The following is a 19,042-nucleotide window of genomic DNA, read 5'->3' as shown; positions in this document are numbered from 1 at the left end:
GTTCGGCACACCAATTCCAAAAGTCTTCTTGAGATAGGAAACATTATACTCAGTTACGTCTCTTAGTGCACGGAGAAATCTATTGGGAAGAAGGCCAGTGACAATGATGTTGATGATATGAAGAGGAAGAGAAACCAACTTGAGATAGCAGCTCTATGTGCTCATGAGACAGATGATGACAATATAGTGCTATCGAATTATTATGCATGGACGGAAAACTGCTCACTGTAATGATCATCTTTATCTCACAGCATTGCTTATGGATCCATGATGATGCTTATTACACTAAATAGCTAAAAAAGTCAGAGATCCATAATGCACACGATATTAGAAGATATCAAATATACAGGCATAAATGACAGACTCGCCACTTACCCTAATTAGTTTTTGGTCACCATCAGGTCCTGCATAAACTGCTGCTTAGTTTACATTGAAGTTTAATACCCCATGCATGCTTAGAACCAAAACTAAGAGAGGAACGAAGGTGTGCATCACACATCTTTGCCATACTTGGTATTACTTCTGCCATGGATAAGGGGAATTATATTTAATCAGCATCCTCTGCAGTGAAATCAGGCTCTGGTGGTTTTTGCAATCTCACCAACTCCATGACACTTCTGTTCCGGAGTCGATGAACGCTGCGGAGGGCATTTACTGCAAATCGCGATGCGTAGATGGCTGCAGCTAGGCTTGATGTGCCTCTGACCAAGTTCTTCCTGAGTCCTGCCTCTTCTTCCTTCCGTCGGAGTTCTGCTATCTTCCGCTTGCTGTAGCGCCGCCATGCAGCTTGGATAAAGCAAGCAGCCCAGGTCCTCCACTGCGGCGAATAGAAGCGAAATGTATGCTGCACTTGTCTGCTATGGAGGCGCCTGAACTGGCTTGCCACAAATTTTAATTCATCAGCATTTAATGCAAAAGCTTCGACCTCCTTCAAGGCTTTCACTGTCCTAGTGGAAGTTGGCAGATTACCACCGGACTTTGGATCCAAAGCCCAGGTCAACAACTCTTCACCACAGAAATCACGTTCTTTCAAAAGAATTCGATTGAAAAATCCACTTCTTCCACCATCGGTGGTTATACTCTCCAAGCGTCCTCGGATGATGAAGAGCATCTCATCTACAGGATCACCCTCCCTCAAGATATAAGTATTCTCTGTATAAAGAGTAGGTTTTAGCCGTTCACAAATCGCATCTAGCAAACGCTCATCCATGTTCTCGAACAGAGGGACCTGCACACCAGAGAGCCTACAAAATTCCAGATATCTGAATGATAAAGAAAGTACTGATGATCAGACAGACAAACCTACCCTCGTCACCAAAGCTAAACAGAGATGACGTTTGATATCCCGCCTAAGGTCCTTGGGAAGGCTCTGAACCAGACCTTCTTCATCCACTCCTCTCGTCTCCAACCACTTATACTGATCATATCGTCTAACTCGTTCCCTGAGTTCTGATGGTAACATCCGGTGGTGCATCCACTGCTCTGAATCACGTCTTTTAACTCTCATCTCTTCAAGTCGTATTGTTATCGACTGAAGATATGTCTGAAATGATAGTAGAAAGTATCAGATAATAAGTGTCCATTTAACTGAGAGCCGCTGAAACAGAGATGATTGTCGCAAAACAAAAAGCCATTTATAAAGAAACATCAACGTCGCCAACTTTACCTGCATGTTACCTATAAGGAGGGCAAAAAGAATGAGTCCAAACACAGCAATTGCAATTGAGAAGATAACCTCCTCCAGAAAAGTACTTGTTTGCAGCCCTTGGCCAAGGGTACTGTAGGCAAGTATGAATGGTAAACATTACATAGCAGAATACTAGAAAATTCAAGGCAATTTCTATGTGCCGATGTAAAAGAAAATCATTACCTCAGATTCTGCAAACCCCACCAGAAACAATAAGCAAGTTTGGAAAAGAACTTTCTTGATGCAACAACACCAGAGGTCAAAGACTGTGCAAAGATTCCAAAATTGAAGGACTGATTGTTATCATCAGGTGAACAGTAATTCAGAAGATCCTGTCCACTGGCATTCTTCCATTTGTCATAACCATCAAGATGCTCATTACCACAATACAAGTAATTTATGTTACAGACAGTGCTGTTATTCTTACAAGCTGAATGCCAACAATCATCTTCACGCTTAACAGACAACAAGTACCAGCAAGCACCAACTATCTGCACAAATGCTAATAACTACAATGAGAACAATAATTATTCATGTAATATAAATACCAAATAGTCCAAATTTATACAAGACCTAGAAATATCAGACGGAATGTGTTTCTCAACCCGACTCTTCAAATTCAAGATTTACCGAGCCCTTAGAAAATGGGCCCATGCTCAACATGTTATAACCATAGGCATAATTCCAAGATCTGACCTAGACTGACATACATCCTGAGGCTCTTGATACAGCCACCAGACAAGTCAACCATCACCAATTACCAATTTCAAGGAAACACAAAGAACTAACTAATCAGTATATAGTCACAAATTTAGATTAGTTGTCATAGAAGTATCAACACTAAATCCCCAACATGGTTAGAGACAAACAATCTATGATTCTGATGGATAATAGAAAACTAATACAGAAGCTAGAAAGACAAACTGCTGTCAAACTCAATCCAGCATGAAAATAAGAAAAGCCTATACTATTAAAAATAGTTGCCTATGTCCTATGTCCAACCAAAGAACAAACAAGTAAAAGGTTATGCATAAGAATATAGAGAGCAAGGATTGAAATATAGTACCGTACCAGAGTTTCGATATTCGCTCGGTATGGTACGGTACTACTGTATACCGAGTGGTATACTGTTCGGTATATATATATTTATATATATATATAAATATATATATATATACCGTTCGATATATATATTTATATAGATATATATAATAAAATCGTTCAGTATACCGTTCGGTATATATATGTGTATATATATATATATACCGTTTGGTATACCGTTCGACGACGTCGCCTCTCTCTTCTCCCCACGGGGCAACGTCACCAAAATCTTTTATATATATATATATATATATATATATATATATATATATATATACCGCCCGATAACGTACCGGTCTGCTAACGGACCGGTACGTATCGGGCGATATTATTCAAAATTGAAGACCTTGATAAAGAGCACCTAATCCAACAATTATCTACAATTACAGGTACCAAGAAGTATCCTTGATCTAGTCTTAAGTCTGAGGATTTAATTTCCACGGTATAAGGAGTTACCAATAATATGCCAACAAGATAATTGGCCATTGACATTGATCCGTCGTCGAGGCTTCTTCTCCCCGCGCGGATGAGGAGAAGTTGCCGACGATGCCTCGTTTCTTCTGCCCGCATGGGGAGAAGAAACGGTTTCTTCTCGGTTTCTTCTGCTCATTTTCTTCTCCCCACGAAGCCTCGGCGGTTTCTTCTGCTCGGTTTCTTCTCCCCATGACTTCTTCTCCCCGCGCAGATGAGGAGAAGTCGCTGACGATGCCTCGGCTTCGACGACTTCTTCTCCCAGGTCCTTCGCTCCTCGCGGAGAGTAACCAACTTCTCGTTCATCATGTTCGCTACCACACTCCTCCTGAGTGACTCCAACAGCATGAGAGCGAGTATGCATTTGCAACCCACCTGCGGTTGCTTAGGGCAAGGGTCCGACTTGCCCCATCTTGCTTGATTCGCCATGATGCTTTGCCATGGCGAGATTGCAAAGTTCCTTCGTTGCTTGCTCGAATTGCTTGTCGGCTTTGATACCACAATGTCATAGACTTAGCTGGAATTGCCTAAGTCGTGAGGCACCCTTGCGGCAAAGACGCGAACTTAACTTGAGTTGCCTGAGTCGTGAAGTGCCCTTGCGCCAACTTTTCGGACTTAGCTGGGATTGCCTAAGTCATGATGCGCCCTTGCGATATGCGTCTATAAAGGGTCAGCCAATTTGCAACCTCACTCAAGTCGCGAAGGACCTGTAAAAGAGAAGGTTGATTAGTTCAAAAACGAGCGGCGGACAAGTCCTGACGTCTCGCAGAAAAGGAAGCTTTACAAGCAATTCAGCGAGCACCTTGCATGCATAAGAGAAAAGAGGGGAGGGAGAAAAACAAGGACTTTAGAAGGTAGAACGAACAGTTACAAGTCCATAAACAACTGCTCACCGGATGCTGGGCGCGAAAGCAAGTTCCCGTCAAGTTAACGTGCGAACTTGTGAAGATTGTTCAATGCCCGACAATATACTAAAGCCCCATCCAGCCTTGTGCCACCCAGGGGGTTCCAAAGTGCTAAGATGGCTGACGTTTCACGTGCAGTTGCGGCTTGCAGAAAACAAGTCGTGGCACGCGAAAACGGAGCCATTTTGGGGCAGTTCGACCCGACGCGACGAGCGGTCACACTGCAGCGTTGCAACCTGGTCGAATATGCATTTTTACAAGCAAAAACACACAAAACCAAGGCAAAGTAGGCTGTCATATCTCTGTACAAGCATGCAAGAGCGACGAACAGTTCGTTAAACGAAGTTGTTGCGGGTGGCGACAATCGTTCGTGACAGTACGCTACCTCGGCGACGTCGCCTCCTCTTCTCTTCGTCGCCTTAGATGAGGAGAAGAACATAGTCTTTTTCATCTCCTCATCTACGGTGTTCAACGAAGAAGGCGACGAAGACGTTGAAGGCCGCAAACGTCTCCGGCCTTCAGCAAAGAAGAAGCCGCAGAATCGCAAATAAGGCGACAAAGGAGACCACCTCTTCCGTTGCTCTAGCCGTCGCTTGGATGTTACCTCCTGGATCGGGATCGTTGAGGGAGGGTGGTGCCGGATCGGACGCGTTGAGGTTCTCCTAATTCTTCCTCTTTTTCTCTCTCTTCTTCGAATGCTCTCTATTTCTTCTTCTCTCTCGACGCTTTCTTCTTCCCTCGTCGTAGCCAGGCTGATACTGCCCAGTAGCAGGCGGTCACAGTCAAAATTTTGGCCATTACTGCCCGATACAGCCCCGTAGTCTGATACGTGGCTATATCAAGCGTTCCGCCCGGAACGGGTGGTATCATTCGAAATTTAAAACCCTGTTTTGTACCACATAAACACATCGAACACCCACAGTAAATAGCATGCAGTGAGATCTCAATCTAATGCCAAACAATCTAAAGTATTAATTAGTTGTCTACCACTGCCAACTCTTGGTTAGGAGAATTTAGAAGATCACACTATGGCTATGACATATATCATGTTAGTTATGCACCAGAATTCATCAAGAGAAATTCATAACCACCTATTATCTCCTTTAGGCATGATCTCTTGGTTATTCTACAAAAGGAATCAACAGGAGAAATAATATGTCATTAGTTAATTGGTTAGTTAAAAAGAAATGGAAAAGGATACTCACATGACAAGCTAGCATATACCACAATAGATAGTACGCAGCACCAGCCCAAGCACTTTCCGCAAAGACACCAGCTGTCCTTTTCAGTTCTGATGTTAAAGGAAGAATGCGAAGTAATCTAGGAATATACTGTAGCAGAACAATGGCCAACAATGCATTCTTTGTGGCCGATACATCAGAACCTTTAGATCTTTGAAGAAACCTCCAAACTACAATCTGCATGCAATTATTGAAACTGAATTCATCTTGCATAATGATATGAAAACCAACAACAAAAAAGATAGAGCTATTAATAGATAGAACAAGCACAAATAAGCAACAAAGAAGTTCAATAACCAAAGAGTAAACTGACACAAATGGGGAGCAAAAACAGTCTTTGTGAAATAAACCAAAATAAAAGGAAATCCTTTCAAGTTTACTCTCATATACAAAGCAAGAAACTAAAGATATATGCTTATATAATAAACACACACATGGACAGAAGAGAACTGGGATACACCAAGATGTATGACGGACTGTTTTAATGTTTAATTTTTTTTGAATAACTTTGACTAGTTTAGAGTGTCTTTTGCAAGTTTCATAAGTTGTCATATGACAACATATCCTAAAATCGTATATTAGTTATTAAGATTGCCCAAGAAGAGAATATTAAGAAACCAAACTAAAGGAAGAAGACCCTCATACTTTTGATTGAAGATTTTAAAGAAAAGAAACGAGATACCTTTTGGGCTTGATTGATTCAAGGGTTTTAATAAGATTTTACCCTATAAGAAAATTGATGTGCCCTAGTGGGAGTTATTGTATTCTTTCTTATTTTTACATTTTTTTATATTTTTTCTTTGTGCTTCGAGTCTATAAAAAGGGGAAACGGGATTATAACTAAAACATCATAAAATAAATGAATAAAAATATGTTTTCACACATTATCTATGAGCGGTATGAGACTATATTTGTTTTTCGATATATGATTTCATCATTCACGTGTGATACATGAGGAGATATGATGCTTCATCATCGGTGTTTTCTCCTTGAGATAGAACGAATCTAGTAATTATCTTTTTTTTTCTTTTTACTATATTATCTTTCTTTCCTCTCTCGTTTCCTTTCTCTATTCTCACAACTATAAGAAAATCTTCCTCTATTCATCGCGAACTTGTTCAACGTCAAAGTATCACAATAGACCCTCAATACTTCTTATCCAAAAATCAATGAAACACAGATCAAAATCAACATTGTTAAATATAATCAAGAATGCCTAGCTTGCAAAGAAACAATTTTTTTATCATTCATATGATCTCCTACTTGTCCATCATGCCATATCAAAATAAAAGATACCAATGGTATGATAAGCTACCTTGATTTGTCATTTACAACCAACCAAACAAATTTTTTTTCTCTCAAATATATGCTTTAAGATGTAGAGATTATGAACAATTTTTTGGATTCACAAGTTACATGGTTTATATTTTACTTCCAACTTTTTTAATTTGATTTATTCTTTAAAAAAATGTGAAGGAACATTTTCAATATGGTGAAGAAGCAAAAGAACCATAAATGAAATCCATGATTAAGTTATCAAACACACTCTATGTGTAATCAACAATGAAAGCTACAATAAACAATATAAGATAAAATAGATGGAAGGAAAACATTTTTCAGCAAAGTAATTGTGAATGAAGAGCTTTATGACTTCTATACAATAAATATCTAGCTGAATACATAAGAGTGCAACACACCTGTGGAAGTGGTAGCACCGAAAGAAAGTCAACAACAAAGTTGCTCCTTAGGTACTGCTTTGCAATCTGTGTAGGGTCAATAACAAGTTCACCTCTGCCAAAAACCCGGGTTGATGGAGCAATGTAAGCAGTGCGGAATTGAAGAGCCATTCGAATAAGATAGAAAAAATCAATGATTGTTCGCAATGTAGTTGATACAACTGCTAGCTTTCGGTCTATACCAAGACACATTGATTTTTCATTTTCATCTTTGATGGGAAGATAATAAAATAATGGATCCACTGATACTGCAAGAATACATGATATTAGAAAAAGCCTGTTCATATGGAAAAGAAATTTGTCTTGAGGATCAAAAATTTTCTTCTCAGATACTTTCAGATCTTCTGGAAAAACTTCCTTGGAAGCACCGAACCGAAGAGATCGACCTAGCAACTTAAATCCTTCAGATCCCTTTCTCAACCCTCCCTTGGAGGATTTTGTTGAGCTCTTTGATCCTCGACTAAGTCCCTCAACATTGAATGCACATCTATTCATTCTGCCAGTGTCAGAAGTACAGGAAAATGTAGGGCTTGATTCTTCCAGCCTATGAAGAAAAATCACAACATGAACAGTGGTAAAATGTAAATTCAGTAGAACAAAGAAAAAGAACATAGTAATTTCATGTTCTATAACAAGTTCACGCTGTCAAGTTGCATTAGAAAGTTTCAACTAAGAATTCATGGTTTGCTAAAGGAAACATTTTTCAGCACAAATGCACCTAGCCAGAGAACTTGTGGCCCCTTTATAGCGACATTGTATATATTCACCTCCTCACACAATCAATTCTCTAAATCCAGGTTTTAAATCTAAGTCCACTACTAGTTTCAATGATCTACATGGTAGCAGGATATCGGGAGGCATACTGCCATGCCATCTGGTATTAGTTGAAAAAAATTATTAAACAGATAAATACAAACCCAAACTATATGATCCAATACCAATCCCTGCTCAAATCAATACCGGTCGACATACTGACTGGTATTTGATAACATGATCCAAGCCATGGAAATTATCATGGAATTCTAACCATGTTTAGGACCTAAACTATAGGTGAGTTTATAATCCAAAAATAATCTGTTTTCCTCTTCCATTTCACAAGAAAACCACTGAGTCATTTTCCAGAATTATGAATTCAAGATGGCTTGCACTGTAGTTTATAAAGCTTAACCCTGTATGTTGCACATTACTGTACAAAATAATGTTTCTATGGGAAGTGTGAGAACTCTCTATAAATGAAGAATAAACAAAAGAAAAATGTACAGTAAGCATATAACCTCTAGAGAGAATGCCCTAAGATAACATTTTGACATGAAAATGTATCTAAATCAGGACCACTTTTAGTAAAAAATAAAAAATATAACATACATTTTGTTAATGGAGTAATGCAATATTAGATGGAAAAGAAACGGCCAATTAATATACAAATTGGCAAAATGGCTTCAAGTAACAAAAGATATTGTAAAATAGGTATACAATGATACAAACATTTAAAATTAGGCAACTTGTCAATAAACACACCTCACAAATTTCTCTTTCTGGCCATCCATATATTGTGCTTTGTAACCACAGTCAAGCATCTTGTATATCTTGTACCACGAAAACTACAAACTGTTGGCTATCATGACCTGCTGAATTATAGGATGTTGTAATCCAAGAACCAACCTGAGCATAAACAAAGAAAATACCAAGATCATGTGAGGCACCTACACAGAAAAGCAATTAGCCTTGTCAACCACAAAAAAACATAACCTACAAAGAGAAAATTGAAGTTTATAATACTAATAAGATGCCAAGATTTGCCTCATTATTCTATGTGAAGCCTCATTATTGGTTTACATATTTCAGAAATAGGATAGGATAAGATAGCTTTCCCAACATAAATGAGAAGAAGCTTTGCATGACCATGCATCATCTAGCAGAAAGAAAAAGTAAGCCACTGAACTGGACAACTAAGTACAAGAATCAAAAGAAATATAATTTTAGATTCAGATTAACTGAAGTGCCAAACTTCAACTTCAATGTACGTGCATATATTACATAAACACAAGAATATGCATATACTTCTTAAAGGAATTGAATTGTAATGAGACAATATCATAAGTTGGCAAAAATTTTATTTGAAATATGTTAGACATGTTGTCTTCATAATCGTGTTTAGCAGCTACAATCTATTGCAGTCAAGCATGTTTGCATATATACAACAAAAGAAGTTGCAGGATACACAAAGGAATAGCACCAAAAGCTTGCTATAACAGTAATCTTTGTAGGGTTGAATTTTTTTACTTAATTTATTCTGAGTCAAATTGTAAATGTGGATGGTTTTTTTTTCCCTCAAAGATAGATGCACTTGGTTTGTGAAAGAAATAAATTTCAAATTTTCTTTTTCTGTGTTGTGTGGCCATCACAGTATACAATCAACAAATCAAGTGCCTAAATAACCTCCTAGAAATCAGAGCAACACTAGGTGTACCACTCTGCAACAAGTTTCATGAGTTCTCAGGCCACTGCTCACAAAAACTTGATTCAACATGCTACTGACATCTAAAACTATGGGTCTTATTACAAGATATAACTGGATTGTGCTTATCACAAATCGGATCAGTAATAGTGCAAACTGACAAATAATGGATTTAAGTTTAACCATCAAAATCTTTGATCTTTAGGGTTAAAGATCTTTTGACAAGCAGCCACCACATGATGCCACATGGGTGGTGTCACTTCATCACTAAATATGGAAAGGAGGTCAGAAAAAATTGAACAACCTGTTAGATTATGTGGTCCTATCTAATTAGATAAGATATATTATAGATTTCATTAGATTTTGGTTATAGTTATCAGCTATAAAGGAAGTCCAACTATGATAGAATTTTTTAGGAGATGATCTTGATAGGAGAGACTTTCCTAATTACCATCCTAAACCCTCTGCTCTCGCCTATAAAAGGACATGACCTCCTAAGGACAAAACACCAAAAATTGATATTACTGTTCTATTATCAATCTCTCTTAGTGCCTCTTTCATCACTCATAGTGGTCTTGTGAAGGATTAGGAAGAAAAGAGAACGTGAGTCTAATTCTCCTTACAAAACGATATCGCTATAGTTTTTAGGTTCGACGGTGGTATATTTACAAATCAGATAAAGATTTTCTGAATGACATCCAAAGATACATAATTTTGATATATCGTTATTTGATTTATATTTTGATATTAAATTTTTTTGTAAAATAGTAGCATATTGCAGTTTTTATACTAACACAGACAACATGAAAGAAAGTGTGCTGGCATTTTATGTAGTGTGGTAATTCACAATGATGTGCCAGCAACACATTATATCACTAGCTAAAGCAAGAATATTTCCTTCCTCATCTTTTTGCTTAACATAGATTATAATCATTAGTTTTACAGTATATTGGAAATAACTGATTTTCTTAATAAAAAGTAAAAAAACCCAAAAACCAAATCGCAAGTTCTGTAAGGTTGAAACTAAGGTTTTCGGTACAAAGTCTCTGGTGTTCCGGATGCAATTGTTCGTGGCATGCTAAAGTGTAGAATAACGATTTCAATCCAAAATTTCCACCAACCAACGAAAACCCACATTAATACATGCCAAAAAGTCAAAAACACAAAAACCTAATCGGTCAACGAGCAAATTCAGGCGCGAAGTTTGAGATCCAAGATTAAATTCTAGAATACAAGCATTAGCAGTAAGATTTGACGGCCCAAAAGAAAAGGATTGGAAGGCGGTGATCGCGAAAATTACCTGGAGAAGCTTAGAGAGGATATAAGGGCTTTCTTGATTTTGCTCAAGAGGGGAACCAACTGAAGAAGATCTCGCACTTTCCACCGGCAAGGAGTGGAACTTGGAGCACCGGGAAACAGAGGCGTCCGAACCTGGAGGACCTGCGAAGCTAGGAAATGGCAGTCCGATGAGGCCGACGAGAAGTCTCAACTCTCGAAGCCCTCCATTCGATCCGACCCGAGTCGACTCGGAAACAAACTCAACTGAACGAGTTCAACAATTGGACAGCCGAGCCACCAGCAACCTCTTTTACGAGTGCGTAAATACAGTATTGCCCTCTGACTTTACAAAATTACATGGGAGTCCAACAACGGACACACTTCTCCCACCCAAATATAAATTACCAGGAAAGTACCTTTCTTGTTATTAGGTGAGAATTGGGCTCCCAGGCGGGGACCCACCAAACGCACAGCAGAAAATTACTGGAAAAAGTAAAATAAACGACACCTGGCATCACACGGTGGAGAGCTGCTGTCATGGAATGGCATCTCAGACGACAATCTTTGATCAGACGGTTGATGTTGATTCACAGGAGAGAACTCGGGATAGAGGGTTAGTTTGGTCATATAATAAGATAGCAACACTGACGAAAAGAAAAGTCAACAGGACACCTTATTTTTCATATTTTATATGAATATTTTATTTTCATTGGGAAAATTATCTTTATCCTGCAAGACAAGTGCCAAGAAATCATAAATAAAATATATCTTAGAGAAAAAAAATGGATGTTTAAGGTTTATATTACAGTAAAAAGGATGATAGGGATGAAAGAGCAACAAATATAATATTTTTATTTTTATTTTATAAATTAAAATAAATACCATTAGCAAAATTAGGTGAATTCTTGAAAAGAAAATCTAAAAATTCGCATGCATCAATTTTTAAAAATTCCTATATATTATGTGAAAAGATATTGACCCTCGTCGAATCCACCGTCGCCCTACATCGTTGCCTCTCCTTCCTTTTGTCCTAATGGATTTATCGATGTTTTTATCGATTCCATCAAACCCGTCTTGCCTTCGTATGAAGAAGAACGGGACATTATCTCTTTTCTCACTTAAGGGCTATAGGAGAGTATAGCAAAAGCAAGACACATAAGGGAATGTTTGACAAGGATTATTGAGATTTGCAAAGACAATAATGACTCTCATACCATTGATTCCTTGTGTAAAGATTACGGATGATGACGTTAGTCATCTGTGCAGTACACGAGGATAGTGAGCATAAGGTGGCGAGTATGATGGGGGCCAAGGGGTGAAGGTAGGAGGGAACGATAAATTCATTAGATCAGACGAGAAGGAAGATGGTGATGAAGACGATGCAGAGATAATATGAAACGGAGGTAGAGGCATTTTTCTTAGAGGTATTTTTCAAGAATTTATCCATAGAAAATTTTAAATATTTTTAATAATAGAATTTTTTTAAAATAAAATTTAAAAGTATATAATTGGGGAGTCGAATCGCCACGTCGGAGCAGAAAACGGAAACGAACGACACCGATACACGACACATAAGGAAATGTTTGATAAGGATTATTGAGATTTGCAAAGATAATAATGACTCTTATGCCATTGATTCATTGTGTAAAGATTACGGATGATGATGTTAGTCATCTGTGCAGTACACGAGGATAGTGAGCATAAGGTGGCGGGTATGATGGGGGCCAAGGGGTGAAGGTGGGAGGGAACGATAAATTCATTAGATCAGATGGGAAGGAAGATGGTGATGAAGACTGATAAGGGTAAAAATGGCGATGTAACACGCCATGACGTCAGCCATGCCTGGACAACACACTGCCCGAGGAAGTCGGCATTAACGCCTAACTCAGGCTTAGTTATTCACGCCACGCCAACCCCAGGTCAGACGCTATCAGCTTGCCTCCTGCAAGCAGCTACATCAGGTAACATCAAAACTCATCTATAAATACCCCAGAGTTCTAAACGAACAAAGGGGGGGAGGACGAACTCACACACAACACTTGTATGGAGGCATCTCTTCCTCCAAAACCCTCTCCACATCGCTAACTTGATCGTCGGAGGGGTCGGGCCGAGCTCCCGGTCTGACCTGTGTGTAGGTCCGAGACGGTGTCGCCTCTTCCCGGCGCTGCGGCGGAGCTTTCTGCCGACCCGACCTCCCGACCCGAACCACCGTGCTTGGCCTTCGGGAGACCTCGAGGGACGGAGCCCGAGATCCCTGACATATGGACCCCCGAACCGAGCTGAGACGGTCCCGAAGCCACGGCTTAAACAGATGCCCCCCGCATCATTTTGGCGCTAGAAGGAGGGCCTGAATGTCGAGGGATCCTCATACTGATCCCGACGAACTCCCTTTCGAGGGATCGTTCCTAGCAGAAGCGTAGGCCGTGCGTCCCTTGCGCGATGGGTCGCGGGCTGACGACCTCCCCGCGACCTCGGAATGCTACTGGCGTTCATTCGACAACCCGGATCTGCTTCCGCCCGAGGGCGCTCCGAGCGCCCCCTCGCTAGTGTCATCCGAGGCTTTTCACGACCTTGCTCGTCAAGTCCGAGCTCTGACGGATATGGTGCAAACCATCATCCCGCTCATTTCCCAACCGACACCCCCACTTATGACTCAACTGCTACGGCAACAAGAGCCGCCCGCCTGGGCCCACGTGACACCTCCGGAGCCTCCCGCTTCGCCTCGAGTGCGACCGACCCCACTCGGGGATCCAGTGATGGCAGACCCGAGCGACCCCCCGAAGCCCGAAGTATAATCTCCGGAGTCAACGAACTCCCTACGAGCCCAACTACGCTTTCTTAGTCAGCGGCTCGACGAACTAGAGAAGGAGTTTCGCAACTCAGAGGGAGAGCTCGGGATGGACACACATCGAGGATCTCCGTTCGCACCAGAGATACGAGATCACGCCATTCCCCCGAACTTCCAGCTCCCTTCTTTGGACGCATACGACGACTCCACTGACCCGACGGACCATGTCGCCGCTTTCCGTGCCCATTTGGTACTGTACGGAACGTCTGACGCTTTAATGTGCAGGGCGTTTCCCACGACCCTGAGGGGACCGGCCCGCACATGGTACATCGGCCTGAAGATCGGAGCGATCACTTCCTTCGGCCAACTCGCCAAGGACTTCGAGCTCCACTTCGCAGCCCATGCCCGGTCGAAGCCCTCCGCGGCATTGCTCCTCGGATTCAAGCAAAAAGAGGACGAGCCCCTCTCACATTTCGTGGATCGCTTTGCCACGCAAATCCGGAGCTTACCGGACACTCACCCCTCTCTGTTAGTGCAGGCGTTCATGGTAGGCTTGCAACCTTCCAGATTCTGCTGGTCCCTCGTAGAGCGACCCCCCACCATAGTACCAGATATGCTCCAGCCAGCCAACCGGTACGTCACGACGGAAGCTTGGGTTGTTGAATCTCGGATTTTGATGATGAAGTCAATTGTCATTTGTTATCTAATCTATGTGTTGAGATAAGTGTGCAGGATTAACTACGATGAGATTAAGACAAGCAGCAGGAGTTGCCCCGGAGTCAAGATCATGATCACGTTGGGAGTTCGAGAGTTCGACGGAAGTTCGGACGGTCGTCGGAGGTTCAGAGAGAACAGATCCGAGAAGTCCAGAAGCTTGCCAAGCGAAGCTCGTCGGAACTCGCCAAGTGGATCGTCGCAAAGTCCAGGAGTATGCCGGATGTCCGCAGAAGGATCACCGAGGGTTGTCGGTTGATCGACGGAAGTTGGCCGGAAACTCGCCGGAAGAAGCGATTGACGCATCGGAGCAAGCTGCAGAAGTTGTCTTAGAGATAATCGTAGTTAGCACGATGATTAAGCAGGAAAATGGGAGGTGATCCCATTAGCTTAATCTTGGGGCAATTGGGCCCCTGAAAAGATTCAAGTGGGTCGAATGGAGTGAACCATTCGGACCCTGATTGCACCAGGAGGTGCAACCGCCCCAGCCAGGAGGTGCAACCGCCTGGGCTGAGGGGTTGAGAGGTGCAACCGCCCCAGCCAGGAGGTGCAACCGCCTGGGCTGAGGGGCTGGGAGGTGCAACCGCCCCAGCCAGGAGGTGCAACCGCCAGGGCTGCACGGCTGGGAGGTGCAACCGCTCCAGCCAAGAGGTTGCACCGCCAGAGCTCAAGTTCCGAGCTCTGCCAGGCGATGCAACCACCAAGCTCAGTCTTCGAGCTTTGGCAGAGTGGTGCATCAGCCTGAGCTCAGTCTCGAGCTTTGCCAGGTGATGAATTCACCAAGCTCGGTCTTCGAGCTATGGCAGAATGGTGCATCAGCTTGAGCTCAGTTTGGAGCTCTGCCAAGTGATGCATCCACCAAGCTCAGATTTCGAGCTCTGCCAGGTGATGCAACCACCAAGCTCAGTCTTCGAGCTCTGCCAGGTGATGCAACCATCGAGCTTGGTCTTCGAGCTCTGGCAGAGAAGAAGCAATCGGCAGAGCTCAGTCTTCGAGCTCTGCCAGGCGGTGCCACCTCTCCAGTCGAGAGGTGCAACCGCCTGATCCCAGAAATTCTGGGATTAGATCGATTTGATCGTTTTGAGCTCGAATTTTGAACTGGGTTGGGGCCTATAAATACCCCACCCATTCAGCACTGGAAAGACACAGACCTATACCAAAATTGTGATCTTTTCTGTGATTCTAAAGAGCTCAAACGTGTTGTAAAGCCTTGAGTCTCCTCCTTCTGTTCTTCAAGTTTTCAACTGTAAAGTGAGGAGAGAAAGGTCTGTAAAGGTTGTCTCCTAAGCCTGTCAAAAGGAGAGAAACTGTAAGAGGGAAGTTTGGCCTTCGCCCATTGAAGGAAGGCAGCTAGTTGACGTCGGCAACCTCATCGGTAGAGGAAGCCAAAAGTGGAGTAGGTCAAGGCTGACCGAACCACTCTAAATCTCTGGTTTGCGTTTAATTTCGAGCACTTTATCATTACTGCAAACCTCCCTCATCACTACTGCTCTCTGCGCTTTCACGAACAAGTTCTAAGTGCTGTTCTTCCAAATCTGGATTCAGACGTAAACTCGTATTTTCGTACATTACAGTTTACGTTTACGTTTGATTCTGCAGAACTGTTTTCTGCGCTTTTACGAACGAGCTTCCTTGCAGTTTACGCTTGCATTTTAATCCTATTAATAACTGCAATCTGTCCTCTACGATTTTACGAACGAGTTTCAACATTTAGACGTAAAACTGCATTCGGACGTAAATCGGCTTTCTTCGCTCAATCATCAGATTTCAGTTTACGTTTACGTCTTGATTTCAACTGCATACTGCCTTCTGCGAATATACAAACGAGTTTCAAAGTTTAGACGTAAATCTGCGTCTAGACGTAAAACTGCGTTTAGACGTAAAACTGCGTTTAGACGTAAATCTGCGTTTAGACGTAAAACTGCGTTTAGACGTAAAACTGCGTTTAGGCGTAAAACTGCGTTTAGACGTAAAACTGCGTTTAGACGTAAAACTGCGTTTAGGCGTAAAACTGCGTTTAGACGTAAAACTGCGTTTAGACGTAAAACTGCGTTTAGACGTAAATCTGCGTTTAGACGTAAATCTGCACTTAGACGCAATCTGCGCTTAGACGCAATCTGCGCTTAGACGCAAACTGCACTTAGATACAAACTGAGAATTTGCTTTTGCATCATAATCGTTTTTGAACGAACGCAGCTTTTTGTTTATAAATTATTCTAAGATTTCCGCTGCACTAATTCACCCCCCCCCTCTTAGTGCTCTTGATCCTAACAATTGGTATCAGAGCTCGGTTAACTCTCTAAAGGATTAAAACCCAAGAGAGATGGCATACGCCGGAAACCAAGAGGGGCATTCAATTACACGTCCACCCATGTTCAGTGGAACGGACTACACTTACTGGAAGACCCGAATGAGGATCTTTCTTATTTCTATGGATTTAGAACTGTGGAACCTTGTTGAAAATGGATTTTCAAAATCTTCTCTTCCAATGATCGATTGGAACGATTTGGAGAAGAAGACTTTCGCTCTTAATGCAAAGGCTATGAATGCCTTATTTTGCGCTCTTGATAAAAACGAGTTTAATCGTGTTTCAACGTGCGAAACTGCTTTTGATATTTGGCACACACTTGAAGTGACCCACGAGGGCACAAGTAGAGTGAAAGAGTCAAAAATCAATCTGTTGCTGCATTCTTTTGAACTTTTTCGAATGAAACCGAGTGAAACCATTGGCGACATGTTTACCCGTTTCACGGATGTCGTCAACGGTTTAAAAGGTCTCGGAAAGAGCTTTTCGGATTTTGAGCTTGTTAATAAGATACTAAGATCCCTTCCTAAGAGTTGGGATCCTAAAGTCACCGCCATTCAAGAGGCAAAAGATCTGCAAAATTTCCCTCTTGAAGAACTAATCGGGTCATTAATGACCTACGAAATGACCTGCAAAGCTCATGAAGAGCAGGAAGACATCCTTCCAAAGAACAGGAAGGATATGGCACTTAAGACTTCTGAATGCCACTTGAGAGAAAACTCAAGTGATGAGGATTGTGACGATGACTTGGCACTTTTGACAAGAAAGTTTAAAAAATTCTTCAAAAGAAACAAGTTTAAAAATGATGTGAAAAATAAACTTGAACCTAAGAAGGACCAGGTGATCTGCTATGAATGTAAAAAGCCGGGACATTACAAAAGTGATTGTCCCCAAGTCAAGAAAAGAACAACAAAGAAGAAGGCGCTCCAAGCAACATGGGATGATTCGAGCGCATCCGAGGAAGAAGAATCCAACACCGAGCAAGTTGCTCATTACGCCTTTATGGCCATCGAAGGGGAGGTAACGGATTTATTAGATGCTGATTTATCTTTCGATGAATTACTAAATGCCTTCCATGATTTATTTGATGAATGCAAAGTTATAAATAAGAAATACAAGTTGCTAAAAAAGCTACATGATAATCTTACTTGTGAGTTTAATAAGTTAAAAGTCGAACATCATGATAGTTTAAACTCATGTATCAAATGTCATGATTTAAAAACTATACAAAAAGAAAACTTGCTGCTTAAGGACACCTTGAAGAAATTCGAGGTTGGTAGCAAGTCATTAAACATGATCCTTACAAACAAGGGTCATGCTCCCAAAAGAAGTGGGATTGGATTTGTGAGGAGTCCTCACCGAAATCCAACTACCTTTGTAAAAGGCCCCATCTTACACGTTCAACACCAAACCAAGTGCAACTTTTGTTGTAAATCTGGACACAAGACACATTGTTGTCCATTCAAGAAAATAAGTCCAAACAAATTAATTTGGGTTCCTAAAGGAACCATGATAAACTCTATGCAACATGATAGAAAATATAGATCTGTTTATGAGGCACCCAAAAGCAAATGGGTTCCTAAAGATCATCCGTTCCTATAAAAACATTAAAAGTCTAGGCCGGAGCAAGAAATAATGTTCTGCTCCTTAACTCTCAATGATCATAAACCAAGAATCAAAAAGGAACTCGCAACGCTTAAGTAACAAGTGGAAGCTATGAAATCACAAAAACGATACAATTAGAAACTTATGATATCCAAATTCACATACCCCCCTGATCTTCAAAACCTGTTCATCTACGAATTAATTCTTGTAGAAACTAAACATGTCATGATCTTAAAAGGGACACCAAACAAACATTCGTATGCACGTTAAAAGATCTATCTAACAAAGAGCTTCTTCCTTAAATAAAAACTTATACGAAATCATGTAACAAACATCAATTGCTCTGAAACTCTCCTCAAGGCAAACTCTCCTAAATCAAAACATCCTAAAAATGCTCACCTGCTGCAGGCGGTGGCACCTCTCCAGCTGGCGGTTGCACCTCCAGCCTTCACGGGTTGCCAGAGGTTGCACCGCTCCAGCCAGAGGTGCAACCGCCAGCAGCTCTGCCCTCTTAAAATCACGCTAGGGCCGGCTAAGGAACCGACCCCAACTCACCCCCATTCCCTCCTCTACTCCTCCAAGACTCCTCCATTCCCACTTCACTCCTCTAAGCCTTCCAAATACCTCCCATTTCGGAGCAAAACATCAAAGAATCCTTCCTTCTCTTGAAGATTTCACAAAGGTATTCTCTAAGAAGCTCTTAAATTCTGTTTTGTTCTTCATTTTCTTTAGCTCATTATCATCCCTTTAAAA

General features: G+C 41.4%; 1 protein-coding gene across 2 annotated transcripts; it reads right to left on the bottom strand.

The window, feature by feature from the left end:
- Positions 1-294: 294 nt before the first annotated feature.
- LOC135674514 (putative cyclic nucleotide-gated ion channel 9) lies at positions 295-11,082 on the bottom strand. Of its 2 annotated transcripts, none has more exons than XM_065184442.1 (8): positions 10,900-11,082; positions 8,660-8,803; positions 7,103-7,685; positions 5,370-5,582; positions 1,871-2,178; positions 1,667-1,778; positions 1,307-1,543; positions 295-1,228 (listed from the first exon to the last, which is right to left on the bottom strand). In XM_065184442.1, the coding sequence occupies exons 2-8, from the start codon at positions 8,716-8,718 to the stop codon at positions 548-550; spliced, it is 2,193 nt and encodes a 730-aa protein (XP_065040514.1). In that variant the 5' UTR covers positions 8,719-8,803; positions 10,900-11,082; the 3' UTR covers positions 295-547. The 2 variants fall into 2 exon arrangements, with proteins under 2 accessions (XP_065040514.1, XP_065040515.1); XM_065184443.1 differs by having other exon boundaries at positions 8,660-8,844; positions 10,900-11,038.
- Between the last annotated feature and the right edge of the window lie 7,960 nt (positions 11,083-19,042).

Source organism: Musa acuminata, chromosome BXJ1-5, assembly GCF_036884655.1.
Source record: "Musa acuminata AAA Group cultivar baxijiao chromosome BXJ1-5, Cavendish_Baxijiao_AAA, whole genome shotgun sequence".
Classification (NCBI taxonomy): Eukaryota; Viridiplantae; Streptophyta; class Magnoliopsida; order Zingiberales; family Musaceae; genus Musa; species Musa acuminata.
The sequence above is the reverse complement of the archived record's forward strand: the minus strand, read 5'-3'. Positions and strand labels throughout refer to the sequence as shown.